The sequence below is a fragment of the Leucoraja erinacea genome, chromosome 29 (assembly GCF_028641065.1).
Source record: "Leucoraja erinacea ecotype New England chromosome 29, Leri_hhj_1, whole genome shotgun sequence".
Lineage (NCBI taxonomy): Eukaryota > Metazoa > Chordata > Chondrichthyes > Rajiformes > Rajidae > Leucoraja > Leucoraja erinaceus.
This window is the reverse complement of record NC_073405.1, coordinates 2,495,785-2,515,922: the sequence shown is the minus strand read 5'-3', so window position 1 is coordinate 2,515,922 and position 20,138 is coordinate 2,495,785. Positions and strand designations below refer to the sequence as shown.

Sequence of the window (20,138 nt, the reverse complement as noted above, 5' to 3'; positions counted from 1 at the left end):
TGCAGCAGAGGGCGCCGTGGGGCTGGGACGATGGCCAAGTCCCACCTTACACAGGCCCAATGACCCATTGAGACCAGCTGATGCATCACAGAGAACTGGGCCTAGATCCAACCCCACACAAACATTTAAATAGGTCAGCCCCTGGGAAGTTTGCACTGCGCAATAGATCACACTTCTCACAAAGGGTGGGTGCATGGAGCGAGCTGCCAGAGGAGGTCTTGGGTACACAAAATTGCTGGAGAAACTCAGCGGGTGCAGCAGCATCTATGGAGCGAAGGAAATAGGCGACGTTTTGGGCCGAAACCCCTCTTCAGACTGATGGGGGGTGGGGGGGAAAGAAGGAAGGAAAAGGGGAGGAGGAGGAGCTCGAGGGCGGGTGGATGGGAGGGTGGGAGGAGACAGCTAGAGGGTTAAGGAAGGGGAGGAGACAGCAAGGGCTAGCAAAATTGGGAGAATTCAATGTTAATGCCATCCGGACGCAAGCAACCCAGGCGGAATATGAGGTGCTGTTCCTCCAATTTCCGCTGTTGCTCACTCTGGCAATGGAGGAGACCCAGGACAGAGAGGTCGGATTGGGAATGGGAGGGGGAGTTGAAGTGCTGAGCCACCGGGAGGTCAGGTTGGTTATTGTGGACTGAGCGGAGGTGTTCGGCGAAACGATCGCCCAACCTCCGCTTAGTCTCCCCGATGTAAATCAGCTGACACCTAGAGCAGCGGATGCAGTAGATGAGGTTGGAGGAGATACAGGTGAACCTTTGTCGCACCTGGAACGATTGCTTGGGTCCTTGAATGGAGTCGAGGGGGGAGGTGAAGGGACAGGTGTTGCATTTCTTGCGGTTGCAACGGAAAGTGCCCGGGGTGGGGGTGGTACGGGAGGGAAGGGAAGAATTGACAAGGGAGTTGCGGAGGGAGCGGGCTTTGCGGAAGGCAGACATGGGGGGAGATGGGAAGATGTGGCGAGTGGTGGGGTCACGTTGGAGGTGGCGGAAATGGCGGAGGATTATGTGTTGTATTTGCCGGCTGGTGGGGTGAAAGGTGAGGACTAGGGGGACTCTGCCCTTGCCAGAGGAGGTCGTTGAGGCAGGGAATATCCCAACGTTTAAGAAACAGTCAAGGCAGGTACATGGCTAGGACTGGTTTAGAGGGATACGGGCCAAACGCGGGCAGGTGGGACTAGTGTAGCCGCGACATGTGTCAAGGGTTATGGGGAGAAAGCAGGACAATGGGATCAGGAGGCAGGGATCAGCCATGATTGAATGGTGGAGTAGACTAGATGGGCCGAATGGGCGGAGTAGACTCGATGGGCTGAATGGCCTAATTCCACTCATATATCTTGTGAACGTGATTGAAAGATGTAGCCTGGACAAAGGCTCTTCGGCCAACAAGTCCATGCCAACCAACATGCTGTTCAGCTGGCATGAGAAGATATTCAGACAAAGATTCCACACATTAAATGACAGTGACATGCAAGACATGTTCCCACCCACCAGTTCCAATAACACCAGGTGGACCATCTTTCCCGAGTCACCCATGCCAGCTCCGTTTTCTTTCTGGACCTTCCCAAACCTCTGGTTCCCCTCTCCCCTGTCTCTCAGTCCAACGCAGGGTCTCAACCCGAAACGCCACCTATTCCTTTCCTCCAGAAATGCTGCCTGGCCCGCTGAGTTCCTCCAGCGTTTTGTGTCTATCTTTTGTTTCCTTATCTCTATCGCACTGTTATTCGAAGTGAATCACACGTGGGAAATAGTTTACACGGAGGCATTGAGGTGGGACTGGGAGCGAGTGAAACCAGAGCAACAATGATGAAGTTAATGAGTAATTCAACCGAGAACAGATTTATCAACAAGTAAACATAGGTTGGTGACATAATGGAGCAATCAGCATGCAATCCACCAGTAGCTGATAAGACTGGGTGGCAAGAAACCATCGCCATCAACGTGGGTGCTATTTCAGATTACAAAATTCTTAAGGGGTTGGACAGGCTAGATCAGTGGTTCCCAACGTGAGGCGTACGCCCCACAGGGGGGCAATTTGATTTTTAAGGGGGGCAATTGAGGAGGTCTGGGTCCAAATTTTCGATTTTGTTTTTTTTGGATTTTCCATCAGGTAAACATATGTAGTTTATGTTTCAGATGTTATTTTGAGTAAATAATTTTTTGGGGTAAAAAAGGTCTTTATTGTGTAGTTATTACATAATCACCGCGCCATTGCTCTTCATGCACGTCGCACGAAGCGCGCGAGGTCATAGGAGAACCTTATTTATTGAATTGGATTTAGAAATGCGATTCAAAGAGCTTTTGCTAAGTTACCCTTATAATATCTATTTCCTCTGTTTTCTCTCAAAGGAAAGCAAGGGGGGGCATCAGGATTTTAGAAGTGATTAGGTGGGGCATGGCCAAAAACAGGTTGGGAACCACTGGGCTAGATGCAGGAAGATTGTTCCCGATGTTGGGGAAGTCCAGAACAAGGGGTCACACAGTTTAAGGATAAGGGGGAAATCTTTTAGGACCGAGATGAGAAAAAAACATTTACACAGAGAGTGGTGAATCTGTGGAATTCTCTGCCACAGAAAATAGTTGAGGCCACAGTTCATTGGCTATAGTTAAGAGGGAGTTAGATGTGGCCCTTGTGGCTAAAGGGATCAGGGGGTATGGAGAGAAGGCAGGGATGGGATACTGAGTTGGATGATCAGCCATGATCATATTGAATGGCGGTGCAGGCTCGAAGGGCCGAATGGCCTCTACTCCTGCACCTAATTTCTATGTTTCTATAGGAAGGGAGCTTAACGGAGGCAAACAGAAAAGAGTCGGACAAAAGAAGAGATTCAAAGACGCCTTGAAAGCCGGCATGAGGAAATGTGCAATCGACATCGATAATTGGGAAACTAAAGCCAAGGACAGGAAGCTCTGAGGAACCGTCATCCAAGGACCAGCGACCTTCGAAGCCAAGAGGTGCGCAGAATTAGAAGCAAAGAGAAGAAAACGGAAAGAGAGGCAGCAACGAGCAAAGCCCGATCTGCCGTCTGGAATTACCCGTCCTGAATGTGGAAGAACTTTCAAAGCCACGATTGGACTCAGAAGCCAACCTGAGAGTCCATAAAAACACCAGTACGCAGACCATCATCCTCGACCTTGAGGGATAGCCACAACATTTCATATGTCCAGCACCTTGGGAAGGAACCTTTCCTTCTCTCTCTCTCTCTCTCTCCATGGCCTGGAGATTGGGCTAGAGTCAATATTTGTGCCCCTCAGGACAGATAGGGGAAGGTGCCAGGTTAAGGAGACAACGACACAAGAAAGGACACACTTGGTGGCTTGCCCCGATAGCTCAATAACTAGTGGTTCCATGAGAGGAATAGATCGGGTAGATGTTCATTAGGCTGGGTCTCTATTCCTTGGAGCGCAGGAGGGTGAGGGGAGATCTTATAGAGGTGTACATAATCAAGAGAGAAATAGATTGGGTCTCTTGCCCAGAGTAGGGGAATCGAGGACCAGAGGACATAGGTTCAAGGTGAAGGGGAAAGGATTTAATAGGAATCTGAGGGGTAACGTTTTCACACAAATGGTGGTGGGTGTATGGAACAAGCTGCCAGAGGAGGTAGTTGGGGCTGAGACTATCCCAATTGGTTTGGTATTTTAAGGTAAATTGTTACTAGTGTGTGTAAGATAGTGTGAGGCTGGGACTATCCCAACGTTTAAGAAACAGTTAGACAGGTACATGGATAGGACAGGTTTGGAGGGATATGGACCAAATGCAGGCAGGTGGGACTAGTGTAGATGGGGCATGTTGGCCAGTGTGGGCAAGTTGGGCCGAAGGGCCCGTTTCCATGCTGTATCTCTTCCAAAACTGAAAACTAAACCTAAAAATGTCTAAACTAAACTAGGTACATAAGTGTGAAAACGAACGCACACACCTCCAGATTCAGGGACAGTTTCTTCCCGGCTGTGATCAGGCAACTGAACCATCCTACCACAACCAGAGAGCAGTGCTGAACTACTATCTACCTCATTGGTGACCCTTGGACTATCCTTGATCGGACTTTGCTGGCTTTACCTTGCGCTAAACGTTATTCCCTTTATCATGTATCTGTACACAGAGGACGACTTGATTATAATCATGTGTTGTCTTTCCTCTGACTGGTTAGCACGCAACAGAAGCTTTTCACTGTACCTCGGTACACGGGACAATAAACCAACTAAACTAAACTGTCCGAAGGAGGGTCTCGACCCGAAACGTCACCCGTTCCTTCTCTCCAGAGATGCTGCCTGACCCGACAGTGCCATTGCACAACCCTGCAGGGTGTACTATAGATAATAGACTATAGGTGCCCCATCTTCACTGGTCCCACCTGCCCGTGTTTGGTCCATATCCCCCCCCAAACCTGTCTAACTGTTTCTTAAACGTTGGGATAGTCCCAGCCTCAACTACCTCCTCTGGCAGCTCGTTCCATACACCCACCACCCTTTGTGTGAAAATATTGTGGGAGTAGGTTCTGTGTAAATAATGTCCAATCCCAAAGGAAAGGAAGTGAAATTCCAAAATATTCACCCGGTCGGTCAAATATCCGTGCTTGGCCAATGGAGGCTTGTCCTTCTGTGCTCGTTGACTCACAAATCACAGACTGATTCATCCCAGTATTTATCCGTGGCACTCCCTGATTTTCCGATTAGGTTTCTCTGACCCTGCATCCACTATCCCCCCCCCCCCCCCCCCCCCCACCCCCCCCCCCCCCAAGGCAGTTCAGTCCGAGTTCACTAATTCACCGTCCAGGCCTCCACTCACTCACTCACCCACTCCTCCACGTTTGGCCCCATTTCTTGGTCGGCGAAGTTCTTATCCCAGAGGATGTTGGGCTTTCCGTACTTCCATATCTTCTGCCGTACTCTTTGAGCCAGGAAAGCGATGATGCAGAAGGCCAGCGCCGCCAGGAACCCGCACACAATGGCCACGGCCTACACACAACAGGCAGACAACTCAGTGTGGGCTTACCTAGACTGTGTGTGTGTGTGTGTGTGTGTGTGTGTGTGTGTGTGTGTGTGTGTGTTTATGTGTGTGTGTGTGTGTGTGTGTGTGTGTGTGTGTGTGTGTATGTGTGTGTGTATGTGTGTGTGTGTGTGTGTGTGTGTGTGTGTGTGTGTGTGTGTGTGTGTGTGTGTGTGTGTGTGTGTGTGTGTGTGTGTGTGTGCGTGTGCGTGTGTGTGTGTGTGTGTGTGTGTGTGTGTGTGTGTGTGTGTGTGTGTGTGTGTGTGTGTGTGTTTATGTGTGTGTGTGTGTGCGTGTGTGTGTGTGTGTGTGTGTGTGTGTGTGTGTGTGTGTGTGTGTGTGTGTGTGTGTGTGTGTGTGTGTGTGTGTGTCTGTGTCTATGTCCGTGTGTGAGATAGTGCATGAGAGAGTGTACACACAAATTATATACACATACATTACATCTCTATATATACATACATATTGTGTGTGTGAGAGTGTGTATACACACACACATATACATACTTTGCACATATATATACACACATTATATACACATTCTAACATATATACATGCAGCAGCATAATAGGCATGCGGGTTTGTAGGCTAACTTGCTTGTAAAATGGTAAATTGTCCGGAGTGTGCGTAGGATAGTGTATGTGTGCGGGGATCGATGGTCGGTACGGACTTGGTGGGCCGAAGGGCCTGTTTGCGTGCTGTATCTCTAAACTAAACTCCAAAGTGTTAACTGTGGGTGATTTGGGAGCTGTCTCGAGAGGGTTTGCAACACACGCAACTCAAAGTTCAGGCCTGCAGCTTAAATCTGTCCGCCCAATGTTTACATGCCCCTCGTTACAGATAACAGTGGAGAATTCTCCCAGGGCAATAGTCTTGTATAATTAAACAGGGGGGGGCGGGGGGGGGGCTCCAATATATACAACATCCACTCTCTGCTCCCTATCCAGTCTGCAATGCCACAAGTGAAACATACTGCACACAAACCCACATCAAGCTGGAGTTTGTAGGAAGTCAAAGCTCCCCACAAAAGCTCTTGCAGCACGGTGGCGCAGCGGTAGAGTTGCTGCCTCACAGCGTCAGAGATCCGGGTTCGATCCCGACTACGGGTGCTGTCTGTACGGAGTTTGCACGTTCTCACCGTGACCTGCGTGGGCTTTCTCCGGTTTCCTCCCACACACCAAAGACGTATAGGTTAATTGGCTTTGGCAAAAATTGTAAAATTGCCCCGTGTGTAGTGTGTGCTAGTGTAACGGGGGTCGCTGGTCGGCACGGACTCGGTGGGCCAAAGGGCCTGTTTCTGTGCTGTATCTTGAAAAAAAGCTTTAACAAAATTCAAAATATTATGTGGCTATATGTTGGGGAAGTCCAGGACAAGGGGTCACAGCTTAAGGATAAGGGGGAAATCCTTTAAAACCGAGATGAGAAGAACTTTTTTCACACAGAGAGTGGTGAATCTCTGCAACTCTCTGCCACAGAGGGTAGTTGAGGCCAGTTCATTGGCTATATTTAAGAGGGAGTTAGATGTGGCCCTTGTGGTTAAGGGGATCAGGGGGTATGGAGAGAAGGCAGGTACGGGATACTGAGTTGGATGATCAGCCATGATCATATTGAATGGCGGTGCAGGCTCGAAGGGCCGAATGGTCTACTCCTGCACCTAATTTCTATGTTTCTATATCCTCAAGAACCTAAGGTGAGGTGTGGGGGTGGGGGTAAAGATTTAATAGGATCCCAAGCGGTAACCTTTTTTCCACAAGGGTGGTGGGTGTATGGAACGAGCTGCCGGAGGATGTAGTCGAGGCTGGGACTATCCCAACATTTAAACAGATACATGGATAGGACGGGTTTAGAGGGATATGGGCCAAATGCAGGCCAGTGGGACTAATGTAGACGTGTTGGTCGGTGTGGGCAAGTTTCCACACTATGTGACTCTAGGCAGGAGGGTGATGGGTGCCTGGAACACGTTGCCAGGGCTGGATGCAGATTAGGAGGCATTCGGCTAGCCACATGGGTATATAGAGAATGACATGGATTATGTGCAGATACGTAAGAGCTGGCCATGGTCAGCATGGGGACTTTGGGCTGAAGGGCCTGTTCCAATGCTGTACAGTGTTTGTTGCATGTTTATGGTGTTCTTTTATGGTTTAAAAGAACATTACCATATAACCATATAACCATATAACCATATAACAATTACAGCACGGAAACAGGCCATCTCGACCCTACAAGTCCGTGCCGAACAATTATTTTCCCTTAGTCCCACCTGCCTGCACTCATACCATAACCATCCATTCCCTTCTCATCCACATGCCTATCCAATTTATTTTTAAGTGATACCAACGAACCTGCCTCCACCACTTCTACTGGAAGCTCATTCCACACCGCTACCACTCTCTGAGTAAAGAAGTTCCCCCTCATGTTACCCCTAAACTTCTGTCCCTTAATTCTGAAGTCATGTCATTAGGTGGGGCTTTTTATGAAATGTAATTTTATTTCTTTCATGGAATGAGGACATTACGAGCAAGGCCACCATTTATCATCCTGTGCTGATGGCACTAAAGAGGGAGTGCTGCCTTCTCGAATTGCTGCTTCGCTTTAGTTTTAGAGGCAGCACGGAAACAGGCCCTTCGGCCCACCGAGTCCATGCCGACCAGCGATCGCCCTGTACACCAGCACAATCCTGCACACTGGGGGCAACTTACCGAAGCCAATTACCCTTCAAACCTGCAAGTCTTTGGAATGTGGGAAGATACTTACAAGATAGTGAAAGGCCTGGATAGACATTAGACAATAGACAATGGTGGAGTAGAGGCCATTCGGCCCTTCGAGCCAGCACCGCCATTCAATGTGATCATGGCTGATCATCCCCAATCAGTACCCCGTTCCTGCCTTCTCTCCGTAACCCCTGACTCCGCTATCTTTAAGAGCCCTATATAGCCCTCTCTTGAAAGTATCCTCCACCGCCCTCTGAGGCAGAAAATTCCACAGACTCACAACCCTCTGGATGAAAAAGTGTTTCCCCGTCTCCGTTCTAAACCCCTTATGCGATAGAGTCGACGTGGAGAGGATGTTTCCACAAGTGGGAGAGTCTAGGAGCAGAGGGCGCAGCCTCAGAATTAAAGGACGTGCCTTTAGAAAGGAGATGGGAGGAAGATCTTTAGTCTGAGGGTGGTGAATCTGCAGAATTCATTGCCACAGGAACCATGTGTTGTTGCATAAATGGTGTCAGGGTCTCCCGAACTCACCACAAACATTCCCTCACCATGCCCCCCCACCCCGAGATTGGTGACAAGGTCAGACTCAGGACATGTGGTGCTGGTTTGCAGTGGATTATTAGAGCAACAACCTTCATCCGTCACCTCCAGTGGAGTTGCTGATAAGAAGCCGATTTAATTGTAAATCTATCTTGGATCTGATTTAATTCAGTGGCTGCAGACGTCACTGGCACGAACACCATTCGTCATCGAAACAGAAACAATACGTGCAGGAGGAGGCCATTCGGCCCTTCGATCCAGCACCACCATTCAATACGATCATGGCTGATCATCCTGCATATTTCCCATATCCCTTGATTCCGTTAGCCCCAAGAGATCAATCTAATTCTCTCTTTAAACCATCCAGTGAATTGGCCTCCACTGCCTTCTGTGGCAGAGAATTCCACAGATTCACAACTCTCTGGGTGAAAAAGTTTTTCCTCATCTCAGTCCTAAATGGCCGACCCCTTATTCTTAAACTGTGTTTGGTTTTCCTGGCTCTGGACTCCCCCAACATCAGAAACATGTTTCCTGCCTCTAGCATGCCAATCCCTTAACAATGTTATATGTTTCAATAAATCTCCTCTCATCCTTCTGAACTCCAGACTATACAAGCCCACAGCTGCTCCATTCTTTCAAAATATGACAGTCCCGCCATCCCGGGAATTAACCTGGTGAACCTACGCTGTACTCCCTCAATAGCAAGAATGTCCTTCCTCGAATTTGGAGACCAAAACTGTACACAATACTCCAGGTGTGGTCTCACCAGGGCCCCGTACAACTGCAGAAGGACCTCTTTGCTCCTATACTCAACTCCTCTTGTTATGAGGGCCAACAAACATGCCATTCGCTTTCTTCACTGCCTGCTGTGCCTGCATGCTTAATTTCAGTGACTGATGTACAAGGACCCCCAGATCCCATTGTACTTCCCCTTTTCCCAACCTGACACCATTCAGATAATAATCTGCCTTCCTGTTCTTGCCACCAAAGTGGATAACCTCACATTTATCCACATTAAACTTCACCTGCCATGCATCTGCCCACTTGCCCAAACTGTCCAAGTCACCCTGCATCCTCATAGCATCCACCTCACAGTTTACACTGCCACCCAGCTTTGTGTCATCTGCAAATTTGCTAATGTTACTTTTAATCCCTTCATCCAAATCATTGATATATATTGTAAATAGCTGTGGTCCCAGCACCGAGCCTTGCGGTACCCCACTAGTCACTGCCTGTCATTCTGAAAGGGACCCGTTAATCCCTACTCTTTATTACTGCCTGCCAACCAATTTTCTATCAATATCAGTGCCCTACCCCCAATACCATGTGCCCTAATTTTGCCCACTAATCTACAAGATCCCACTTGGCTGTAGTGTGTGTCACCTATAAGGTCCCCCTTGGATGCAGGGTGTGCCATCCACAAGGTGCATCGCAGTTGCTGGTTTCCCAACATTTATGACTTGGACTGGTTCATTTCACAAGCAAGATATTCAGTCATCATGAACTTTACCATGTTTTGCAATAAACCACGCTAGTTTAGTTTAAAGGTACAGCATGGAAACTTCCCCTTTGGCCCACTGAGTCTAACACTATCCTACACACACTAGGGGGGCAATTTACACTTATACCAAAGCCAATTAACCTATAAACCTGCACGTCTTTGGAGTGTGGGAGGAAACCGAAGATCTCGGAGCAAACCCAAGCAGGTCACGGGGAGAACGTGCAAACTCCGTATAGACAGCACCCGCAGTCGGGATCGAACCCTGGTCTTAAAGGGCCTGTCCCACTTGGGCGACATTTTCGGAGACAGCCTGATAGGAGGTGAAAAAGTTTTTTCTCACCTCAAGTCTTAAATGACCTCCCCTTTATTCAAAGACTGTGGCCCCTGGTTCTGGACTCATAGAAAATAGGTGCAGGAGGAAGCCATTCGGCCCTTCTTGCCAGCACCGCCATTCATTATGATCATGGCTGATCGTCCCCAATCAATAACCCGTGCCTGCCTTCTCCCCATATCCCTTGATTCCACTTGCCCCTATATTGGGGATATTTTTCCTGCATCTAGCTTGTCCAGTCCTTTTATAATTGTGTACATAGAAACATAGAAATTAGGTGCAGGAGTAGGCCATTCGGCCCTTCGATCCTGCACCGCCATTCAATATGATCACGGCTGATCATCCAACTCAGTATCCCGTACCTGCCTTCTCTCCATACCCCCTGATCCCCTTAGCCACAAGGGCCACATCTAACTCCCTCTTAAATATAGCCAATGAACTGTGGCCTCAACTACCCTCTGTGGCAGAGAATTCCAGAGATTCACCACTCTCGGTGTGAAAAAAGTTAATCTCATCTCGGTTTTAAAGGATTTCGCCCTTATCCTTAAGCTGTGACCCCTTGTCCTGGACTTCCCTAACATCGGGAACAATCTTCCTGCATCTAGCCTGTCCAACCCCTTAAGAATTTTGTAAGTTTCTATAAGATCCCCTCTCAATCTCCTAAATTCTAGAGAGTATAAACCAAGTCTATCCAGTCTTTCTTCATAAGTACATTTCTATAAGACCCCCCCTCCCCCACATCCTTCTAAACTCCAGGCATTTTTTAGCTGCACCACTAAAGTAGACGGTGGGTGGAGTAGACTCACCTCCTGAGGGTCCACGACACAGTAGTGGTAGAGATACTGGTTGCCCATCATCATGTTAGCTCCCATGCCAGAGTAGAATTGGCTGCAGATCACACGGATCTGGCTGTAGTACATGGAGCCTCCGCTGCCGGCCATAGGGTTGACCCCCATGATGTAGACCACGCTGGCGATCAGCTCCATGCCGCCCAGGATGGCGGAGAAGATCAGCACCATCAGGTAGAAGTTGCGGCTCCGGGACCGTTGCGACTTGCTGACGCTGGTGATGAAGAAGGCGAGGACCACGACAAAGGAGATGGCAGCCATGGCGATCATGAAGCCGGTGGCAGCCCTGGGGTTGGTGGTGCCGCTGCCGTAGCTGTTGCCGTATCCGCCGCCCATGCCGTACCCGTAGCCTCCACCTCCTCCCATTCCGCCCATGTACCCGCCCATTCCTCCCATTCCTCCCATTCCTCCCATGCCGTAACCTCCCATCCCTCCGCCAAAACCCATGCCGTAACCGTAGCCGTATTGCCACTGTAAGGTGGACGCAACGCAGGCGAAGATAGCCAGACACAAGATGACAACAATCCCTTCCAAGATGCGGATGATGCCGGGAGGTGAGCTCCACTTGTAGAAGTGTTGCGGCTTGTCCTCTATGTAGTACGAGCCAGGGGGCGGCGAGCGCACGTCGTATTCAAGGCTGTCCACGGGCTGGCTGTACTGGGTGGGGCTGTAGGCAGGGGGGCTGCCGTAGGGGCGACTCCCGTACATGGTGGCCACGCTCTGGAAAGGGCCCTGGAAGCAAACACAGGTGGAGAAAGCTTTACCAGCGGCAACGACCACAGAACAACTAACGGCAGACTGTCTGTACGGGGTTTGTACCTTCTCACTGTGACCTCGTGGGTTTTCTCCAGGTGCTCCGGTTTCCTCCCACACTAAGATGTAGAGAGGTTTGTTGGCTAATTCACCGGTGAAATTGTTCACTATCTCAAGTGTGTAGGACAGTGCTAGTGTGGGGGGTGATCGCTGGTCGGCACAGACTCGATGGAGCGAAGGGCCTGTTTCCGCGTTGTATCTCTAAGGTCTAATGTTCTTAAATCATAGGAACAGAATTAGGCCATTCGGCCCATTGCGTCTCCTCCGCCATTCAATCATGGCTGATCTAGAGGGTCTGAAGATCTGAAGGGTCTGAAGAAGGGTTTTGGCCCGAAACGTCGCCTATTTCCTTCGCTCCATAAATGCAACTGCACCCGCTGAGTTACTCCAGCATTTTTGTCTACCTGCGATTTTCCGGCATCTGCAGTTCCTTCTTAAACACAATCATGGCTGATCTATCTCTCCCTCCCAACCCCATTCTACTGACCTCTTCCCGGAAATTTTGATGCCCGCGTTGATCAAGAATCTGTCGATGCCCTCTTCAAAAATACCCAACGGCCTGGCCTCCACACCTGCATGTCTACACGCCCAGTCATTAACCTGCACTGAACGCATTTAGCCAAATGTTCTATTTCTTCCTTTCTGTATCAGACTCTCTACACTTCACTTCCCCAGAGAAGATACAAGAGGATGTTGCCAGGACTCGAGGGCTTGAGTACGGAGCGCAGAGTGATCCTATAGGGTGATTTCACGAAAGGTCACTGGAGCGTAGATCCGCACCCACGTGACCGAAAATCTGAAGTGGAGGACATGCTATACATCCGGTACATGTTAGTGAATGGGAAAACACGGAATTTCCCACTCGTTAAAAACATCGAAAACAGCCAGTTTTTGAGCTGCAATTTACTGTGCCAGTCGGGGTGACCGTGAGGCACAGCTACCTAGATTTACAGTCCAAAAAAAAGATAGAAACTAAGGTAAATTAAAGAGGGAGCTGAAGGTGCCAATCCAGCGGAAATGACCAGTGGACATTTGCCGTGGAGATTTAAAGATCCAAAATATCGGGAATTATCGTGTTTGCTCGCTGCATTTCATCAATAAAGATAAAAAAAGTCAACAACGCCTTACTTTTGATGAAATACAGCGAGCAAACGCGATAATTCCCGATATTTTGGATCTTTAAATCTCCATGGCAAATGTCCGATAAGCATTTCCGCTGGATTGGCACCTTCAGCTCCCTCTTGAATTTACCTTAGTTTCTATCTTTTTTTTGGACTGTAAATCTAGGTAGCTGTGCCTCACGGTCACCCCGACTGGCACAGTAAATTGCAGCTCAAAAAGTGGCCGTTTTCGATGTTTTTAACGGGTGTGAAAGTGCGTGTTTTCCCATCCACTAACATGTACCGGAAGTGTAGCATGTCCTCCACTTGAGATTTTCGGTCACGTGGGTGCGGATCTACGCTCCAGTGACCTTTCGTGAAATCACCCTATAGCGGTGGGATCATGATGGCAATAGGACAATCAAAAACCAGAGGTGGGGGGGGATTTAATAAGAACCTCAGGGGTAACTTATTTTTTACACAAAGGGTGTTATGAGCTGGAGCTGGAGCTGGAGACGAGGTAGTTGAGGCAGGCACCATCACAACATGTAACAAAATTGGACTTTGTTTTGAGATGAGGTGGGGGGGTGGATGGGGGGGGGGGGGGGGGGGGGGGAGATTTAATAGGAGCTGAGGGGTAACTTTTTTTTACACTAGATGTTGGCTCTTGGAGTTTACATGTATGAAGCAGGGAGGTTGAGCCGAGTTACTGGAGAGAATAGACCTCAGTCTTTGAGACAAGGGTTTAACGACCTCATTTAAAATCAGCCATTTAGCATTCAGGCTTTTACCAGCTGAAGAATCAGAATTCAAGGCAAGACTTCATCACTGTTTGCTGGTGACTGCGGGGATGTTAACTGTTGGTGGGGAGGTGAGTCGATGATCAGTTTGGCCATGGCCGATGCATAATAACTCCACGTGGTCTGAGGTAAGATACCAGGTGATAGAGAATGGAGCAGCTGGGCTTATACACTCTGGAGTTCAGAAGGATGAGAGGGCATCTCATTGAAACATATAAGATTGTTAAGGGCTTGGACACGCTAGAGGCAGGAAACATGTTCCCGATGTTGGGGGAGTCCAGAACCAGGGGCCACAGTTTAAGAATAAGGGGCAAGCCATTTAGAACGGAGATGAGGAAAACCTTTTTCTCACAGAGAGTGGTGAGTGTGTGGAATTCTCTGCCTCAGAGGGCAGTGGAGGCAGGTTCTCTGGATGCTTTCAAGAGAGAGCTAGAGATAGGGCTCTTAAAGATAGCGGAGTCAGGGGATATGGGGAGAAGGCAGGAACGGGGTACTGATTGGGGATGATCAGCCATGATCACATTGAATGGCGGTGCTGGCTCGAAGGCACCTATTGTCTGTACCGTAGTGGTCTTGCAGAGGGAATGGACTGACTTTCCTCTGCATACTATCCCAGTATAGGATTTACTTTGCATTTAGACTTTAAAGATACAGCTCAGAAACAGGCCCTTCGGCCCACTGAGTCCGTGCCGGCCAGGAATCACCCCTATCCTACAGACCAAAGCCATTCAACCTACAGACCTCTACGACTTTGGAGTGTTGGAGGAAACCAGAGCACCCAGAGTGGAGGCTGTAGGGCCAAGGGTAAGATATTTGTTGTGGTCAGGGAGGAGTTACAAGGCTGGGCCACAGAAGGGAGTGGAGGCCAAATCAATGGATATTTTTAAGGCAGAGATAGATAGATTCTTTATTAGTACGGGTGTCAGGGGTTATGGGGAGAAGGCAGGAGAATGGGGGAGATAGATCAGCCATGGTTGAATGGCGGAGTAGACTTGAATGGACTAATTCTGCTCCTATAACATATGGACACACACTTCAGCTGAGATGGGATGATGGGTTGGTATAAAGGGAAGGGGACTGCTGGAAAGCTTCTCAATAAATAGATTGGAGCTTCAGTTGTGCTGGGATCTGCTCAGAGGGGTTCTGGTCACACAGGAAGCAGGGCAGCTGGAACAGGTGCAGGGAAGTTGTACAAGGATGTTGCCGGGACTCGAGGGCCTGAGGTATGGAGCGCAGATGTTTGAGGAGTGACCTTATAGTGGTGAGATCATGAAAGGGAGATATCGGGTAAACACACAGAGCCTCTGACCAGGGAGTGGGGAAAAAATCAGGAACCAGAGGTCATTGGTTTAAGGTGAGGGGAGGAATGATTTAATAGGAACCTGAGGGACATTAGACAATAGGTGCAGGAGTAGGCCATTCGGCCCTTCAAGCCAGCACCGCCATTCAATATGATCATGGCTGATCATCCACAATCAGTACCCCGCTCCTGCCTATTTTTTTAACACTAAGGGTGGAATGTACAAAGGGTAGTTAAGGCAGGTACAATCACAACCTTATAGAAAAAAGGAAGGGATATATGGATAGGATAGGTTTGGAGGATAGGCTGGGTGAGTGGGCAAATGTTTGGCAGATGCAGTATAATGTGCAGAGACGGTTCACCAGACTGATTCCTGGGATGTCAGGACTGTCTTATGAAGAAAGACTGGATAGACTTGGTTTATACTCTCTAGAATTTAGAAGATTGAGAGGGGATCTTATAGAAACGTACAAAATTCTTAAGGGGTTGGACAGGCTAGATGCAGGAAGATTGTTCCCGATGTTGGGGAAGTCCAGGACAAGGGGTCACAGCTTAAGGATAAGGGGGAAATCCTTTAAAACCCAGATGAGAAGAACTTTTTTCACACAGAGAGTGGTGAATCTCTGGAACTCTCTGCCGCAGAGGGTAGTTGAGGCCAGTTCATTGGCTATATTTAAGAGGTAGTTAGATGTGGCCCTTGTGGCTAAAGGGATCAGGGGGTATGGAGAGAAGGCAGGTACAGGATACCGAGTTGGATGATCAGCCATGATCACATTGAATGGCGGTGCAGGCTCGAAGGGCCGAATGGCCTCTACACTCCTGCACCTAATTTCTATGTTTCTATTATGGGGCAAGCGCAGGCAGATGGGACTTGTGTAGATGGGGCATGTTGGTCGGTGGAGACAAGATGGGCTGAAGGGCCTGTTTCCATGCTGTATCACTCTATGACTAGTGTAGATGGGGCATGTTGGTCGGTGTGGGCAAGATGGGCTGAAGGGCCTGTTTCCGCACTGTATAACTGCCTCGGCTGAGGGTCCACAATCAGTGGTCGACTTCAAGACAACACAACTTCAATTCTGTGCAGGAAGGAACAGCAGGTGCTGATTTAAACTGGAGATAAGACACAAAATGCTGGAGTAACTCAGCGGGTCAGGCAGCATCTCTGGAGAGAAGGAATAGGCGATCCTTCTGCAGGTCTCGGCCGGTAGCGCCAGCTATTCCTTTTCTCCAGAGATGCTGCTGTCTGGCCCGCTGAGTTACTCCAGCTTTTTGTGCCGATCTGCAACTTAAATTCTTACAGCAAACCAAACTTGAATGAACATTTCAGGCGTTCAATTTGAGGTGAGATTAGTTATATATAAATATATAACTAATACAATGGTCATCTTGTACAATGACACACTCCATGTAGTAAATACTGGTGCAAGCTGGGGATACAGTCATTGATTGGTGCTTCCAACACCAGGAGCTACTGACTGTAACCCCAAAATCAGCCGACTTGGGGCTGCTGAACATCCCGCGGTCTAGGCATAAGCTCAGGGGCGACCGCACCTTTGCGGTTGCAGCTCCTAGACTGTGGAACAGCATATCCCTCTTCCCATCAGAACTGCCCCCTCCATCGACTCCTTTAAGTCGAGACTTAAAACTCATCTCTACTCCCAAGCCTTTCTTGACGTCCTCTGAGCGAGGGCTACATGTATGTATTTATGTATGTAATTAATCTATGAAGCACTGTTGCAGAAAGTTAGTACCTCCACCAATGTAAAGCACTTTGGTCAACGAGAGATGTTTTTTAAATGTGCTATAGAAATAAAAGTGACTTGTCTGTGGTTAATATATTTGCGGGGAAGGAGTTTGTTTCATTGGTGATTGAAATGTAGGAAGGAAGTGCAGATGCTGGTTTCTATTCTGAAGATGCACGCAAAACGCATTGAGGTGGGGTCAGGCAACATCTTTGGAGAAAAGGAATAGGTGACGTTTTGGATCAGAACCCTCCTTCAGACTGAAAGAATGAAAAGAATGCATCGACTGAACTTGTATTGACTGGAATTTAGAAGGATGAGAGGAGATCTTAAAGGAACATATACAATTATTAAGGGATCGGCATGCTAGAGGCAGGAAACATGTTTCTGATGTTGGGGGGAGTCCAGATCCAGGAAAACCAAACACAGTTTAAGAATAAGGGGTCGGCCATTTAGGACTGAGATGAGGAAAACCTTTTTCACCCAGAGAGTTGTGAATCTGTGGAATTCTCTGCCACAGAAGGCAGCGGAGGCCAATTCACTGTATGTTTTCAAGAGGAAGTTAGATTTAACTTTTAGGGCTAACAGAATCATGGGATATGCATTTCGTTGTCTCTGTACTGTAACTGACAATGACAGAATCTGAATCTGATATGGGGAGAAAGCAGGAACGGGGTACTGATTGTGGATGATCAGTATTGATCATATTGAATGGCGGTGCTGGCTCGAGGGGCCGAATGGCCGACTCCTGCACCTATTTTCTATGTTTCTCTGGAAGACAAAGATGCACGGACAGATAGACCCTTGCATATCTTTCAGTCGGAAGAAGTGTCCCGACCAGAAATGTCACCTTTTCCTTTCCTCCAGAGATGCTGCCTGACCCGCTGAGTTACTCCAGCTTTCTGTGTTCATCTATGGAATTAAGGTTGTTGGGTTCCACACAACTTGTAAGGAGTTTTTGTTTGGTCGTTGGGCCCTCGATTAAAGTTTCACCCGACTTCTGGGTTAAGTTGCCAACTCCAACCCGTCCCTGAACTCATTCCAATCGAATGCATCAAATAGAACTGGGTCACACAACACACACATGTAACAGGAGCACGTCTAGTTGTAAATCCCTGTACTGATCAGCACATACCCCCAAATGATCAACAATATCCCCGCAACTCCCATTACAATGTATGTGTATGTGTATGTAAATATAATTGTGTGTGATTGTGTGTGTCTGTACACAACACATGTACACATGTGTGTGTGTATGTATATATATATATGTGTGTGTGTGTATATATGTGTGTCTGTATATATGTGTGTGTATATATGTGTATGTGTGTGTGTGTACATATGTGTGTGTATATATATATATGTGTGTGTGTGTGTGTGTATATATACATGTATATGTGTGTGTATATATATATATATACACACACATGTGTGTGTGTATATATATATGTGTGTGTGTGTGTGTGTGTGTGTGTGTGTGTGTGTGTACATATATATATGTGTGTGTGAGTGTGCGTACATATTTGTGTGTACATATGTGTGTGTATATATGTGGGTGTGTACATATTTGTGTGTGTATGTGTATATGTGCGTGTGTGCACATGTATGCGTGTGTGTATATATGTGTACATATGTGTGTATATATATATGTGTGTGTGTGTGTGTATACGTATATGTACATATATATGTGTGTGTGCATGTACATATATGTGTGTGTTTGCGTGTGTGTGTGTGTGTGTTTACGTGTGTATGTTTTTATGTGTGTGTTTAGTATTAAAGTAACAAATCGCATGTTTCGAATCTGAAAAAGAAACAGCTTCTGAAAAGTAATTCCCTGGCTATTTCCAGGTGATTTACACCCCCACAGTTTACAATATGCATTTAGAACCACTGTGCGAATTAACGTGTTTTATCCGGGGTGATTAGATGTAGTCACATTTAATAATTTACCAAGGAATTATTTTACAGTCGCTCCACACGGCGAATTATTCCCAAGCCGTAGAGTAGACGTTTGTTGGTCTAGATCCCCCCACACACACACACACATACAGCTTAGCGCCGTTTACTCCGCTTATATCCCCCAGAGGTGAACTTCATAACTTTCAAACGAGTTGATGCAAATATATTTTTTGTAAATATCTGAAACCGTCCGTGGGGTTAAATGGCCCCGAAATTGACACGGAGAGTGTGTAAAAATGACACAGGGTCTGAAAAGAGTTCCTTACCTTTGTAACTCGCAATGAGTGCGTCCACCTCTGTAGTGTTGGGAGTGGGCAAGCTCGAGTTCGAGGGTGTGGGGTGTGGGGTGGGGAACTCTCTATATTTTTGTTGTTTCCTCTCCGTCTCCGTCCCCTTCTCTCTCTGTCTCTCTCTCTGTCTCTCTCTCTGAGTTCACCAATAACATTCAGAATTATTCAGGGCTTGCCAGACTCCTTGTGTGTTAAACAATCCGGCCATTTGGTTCTGTCGTTCTCTCTCGTTCTCTCTCCCTCCCCCTCTCTTTCTCTCTCGCTCTCGCTCTCTCCAACCTTGGCTAGTCCGGCAGTTTCAGCCCTGGAACAAGAGAGAAAATGGCAGCGAGAAGGTTTAATCATTCATCCGAGATAAACAAGAGTGCACTCAAAGAAAAGGCGAAAGTTCAGCTTCATTAATTCCGACTCTGCCTCCTGTTTGATGCAGGCTGTGAAATCGCATGGAAATTATTCAACAAGTGAATGCAACTGCTCAATCAACCATCGGATAACTGTTTCAAACGGAATATTGCAAAACCTGCCGAAACTAATGTAAAACTCACCTCTTAACTGAAACCCAGGTCACACTGGTAAACAATGGCAGTCAGTGTTGATTTATTTATTTATAAACCAGGCTCTTGGTTAATAATTGAAGGAACAAAGCAAGTGAGTGGGTCAGGCAGCATCTCTGTACAACACAGAGTGATTAGACATCAGTCTGAAGAAGGGTCTCGACCCAAAACGTCACCCATTCCTTCTCTCCAGAGATGTGGGTGCCATCTATCTCTGCCTTAAAAATATCCACTCTCTTGGCCTCCACAGCCTCTGTGGCAAAGAATTCCGCAGATTCACCGCCCTCTGGCTTAAGAAATTCCTCCTCATCTTTCTAAAGGTACGTCCTTTAATTCTGAGGCTGCGGCCTCTGGTTGTAGACTACTCTCCCACTGGTTGAAACATCCAGTCTGAAGAAGGGTCTCGACCCAAAACGTCACCCATTCCTTCTCTCCTGAGATGCTGCCTGTCCCACTGAGTTACTCCAGCTTTTTGTGTCTATCTTTCCCAACATCCACTCTGTTTACCTTTTCTGTGGCCATCGAACCCTGACCCAGTCTTCAGCTGTTTGACCGATACTTAGGGTTGCCAACTGTCCAGTATTAGCCGGGATATCCCGTATATTGGGCTAAATTTGTACGGGACCGCCCTTGTCCCGTATTTGACCGCTGCTACTCGGGTCGAGGGG

General features: G+C 47.8%; 1 protein-coding gene across 1 annotated transcript in view; it reads right to left on the bottom strand.

Moving 5' to 3' along the window:
- Positions 1-20,138, bottom strand: part of LOC129710920 (uncharacterized) — a 54,678-nt gene that overhangs the window by 12,338 nt on the left and 22,202 nt on the right. Inside the window, exons 7-9 of the mRNA XM_055658225.1 lie at positions 18,893-19,083; positions 10,871-11,644; positions 4,791-4,952 (exon numbers count right to left, since the gene is read on the bottom strand). Of these exons, the coding sequence (XP_055514200.1) occupies positions 4,791-4,952; positions 10,871-11,644; positions 18,893-19,083 (1,127 nt within the window). The remainder of the gene's footprint in view (positions 1-4,790; positions 4,953-10,870; positions 11,645-18,892; positions 19,084-20,138) is intronic.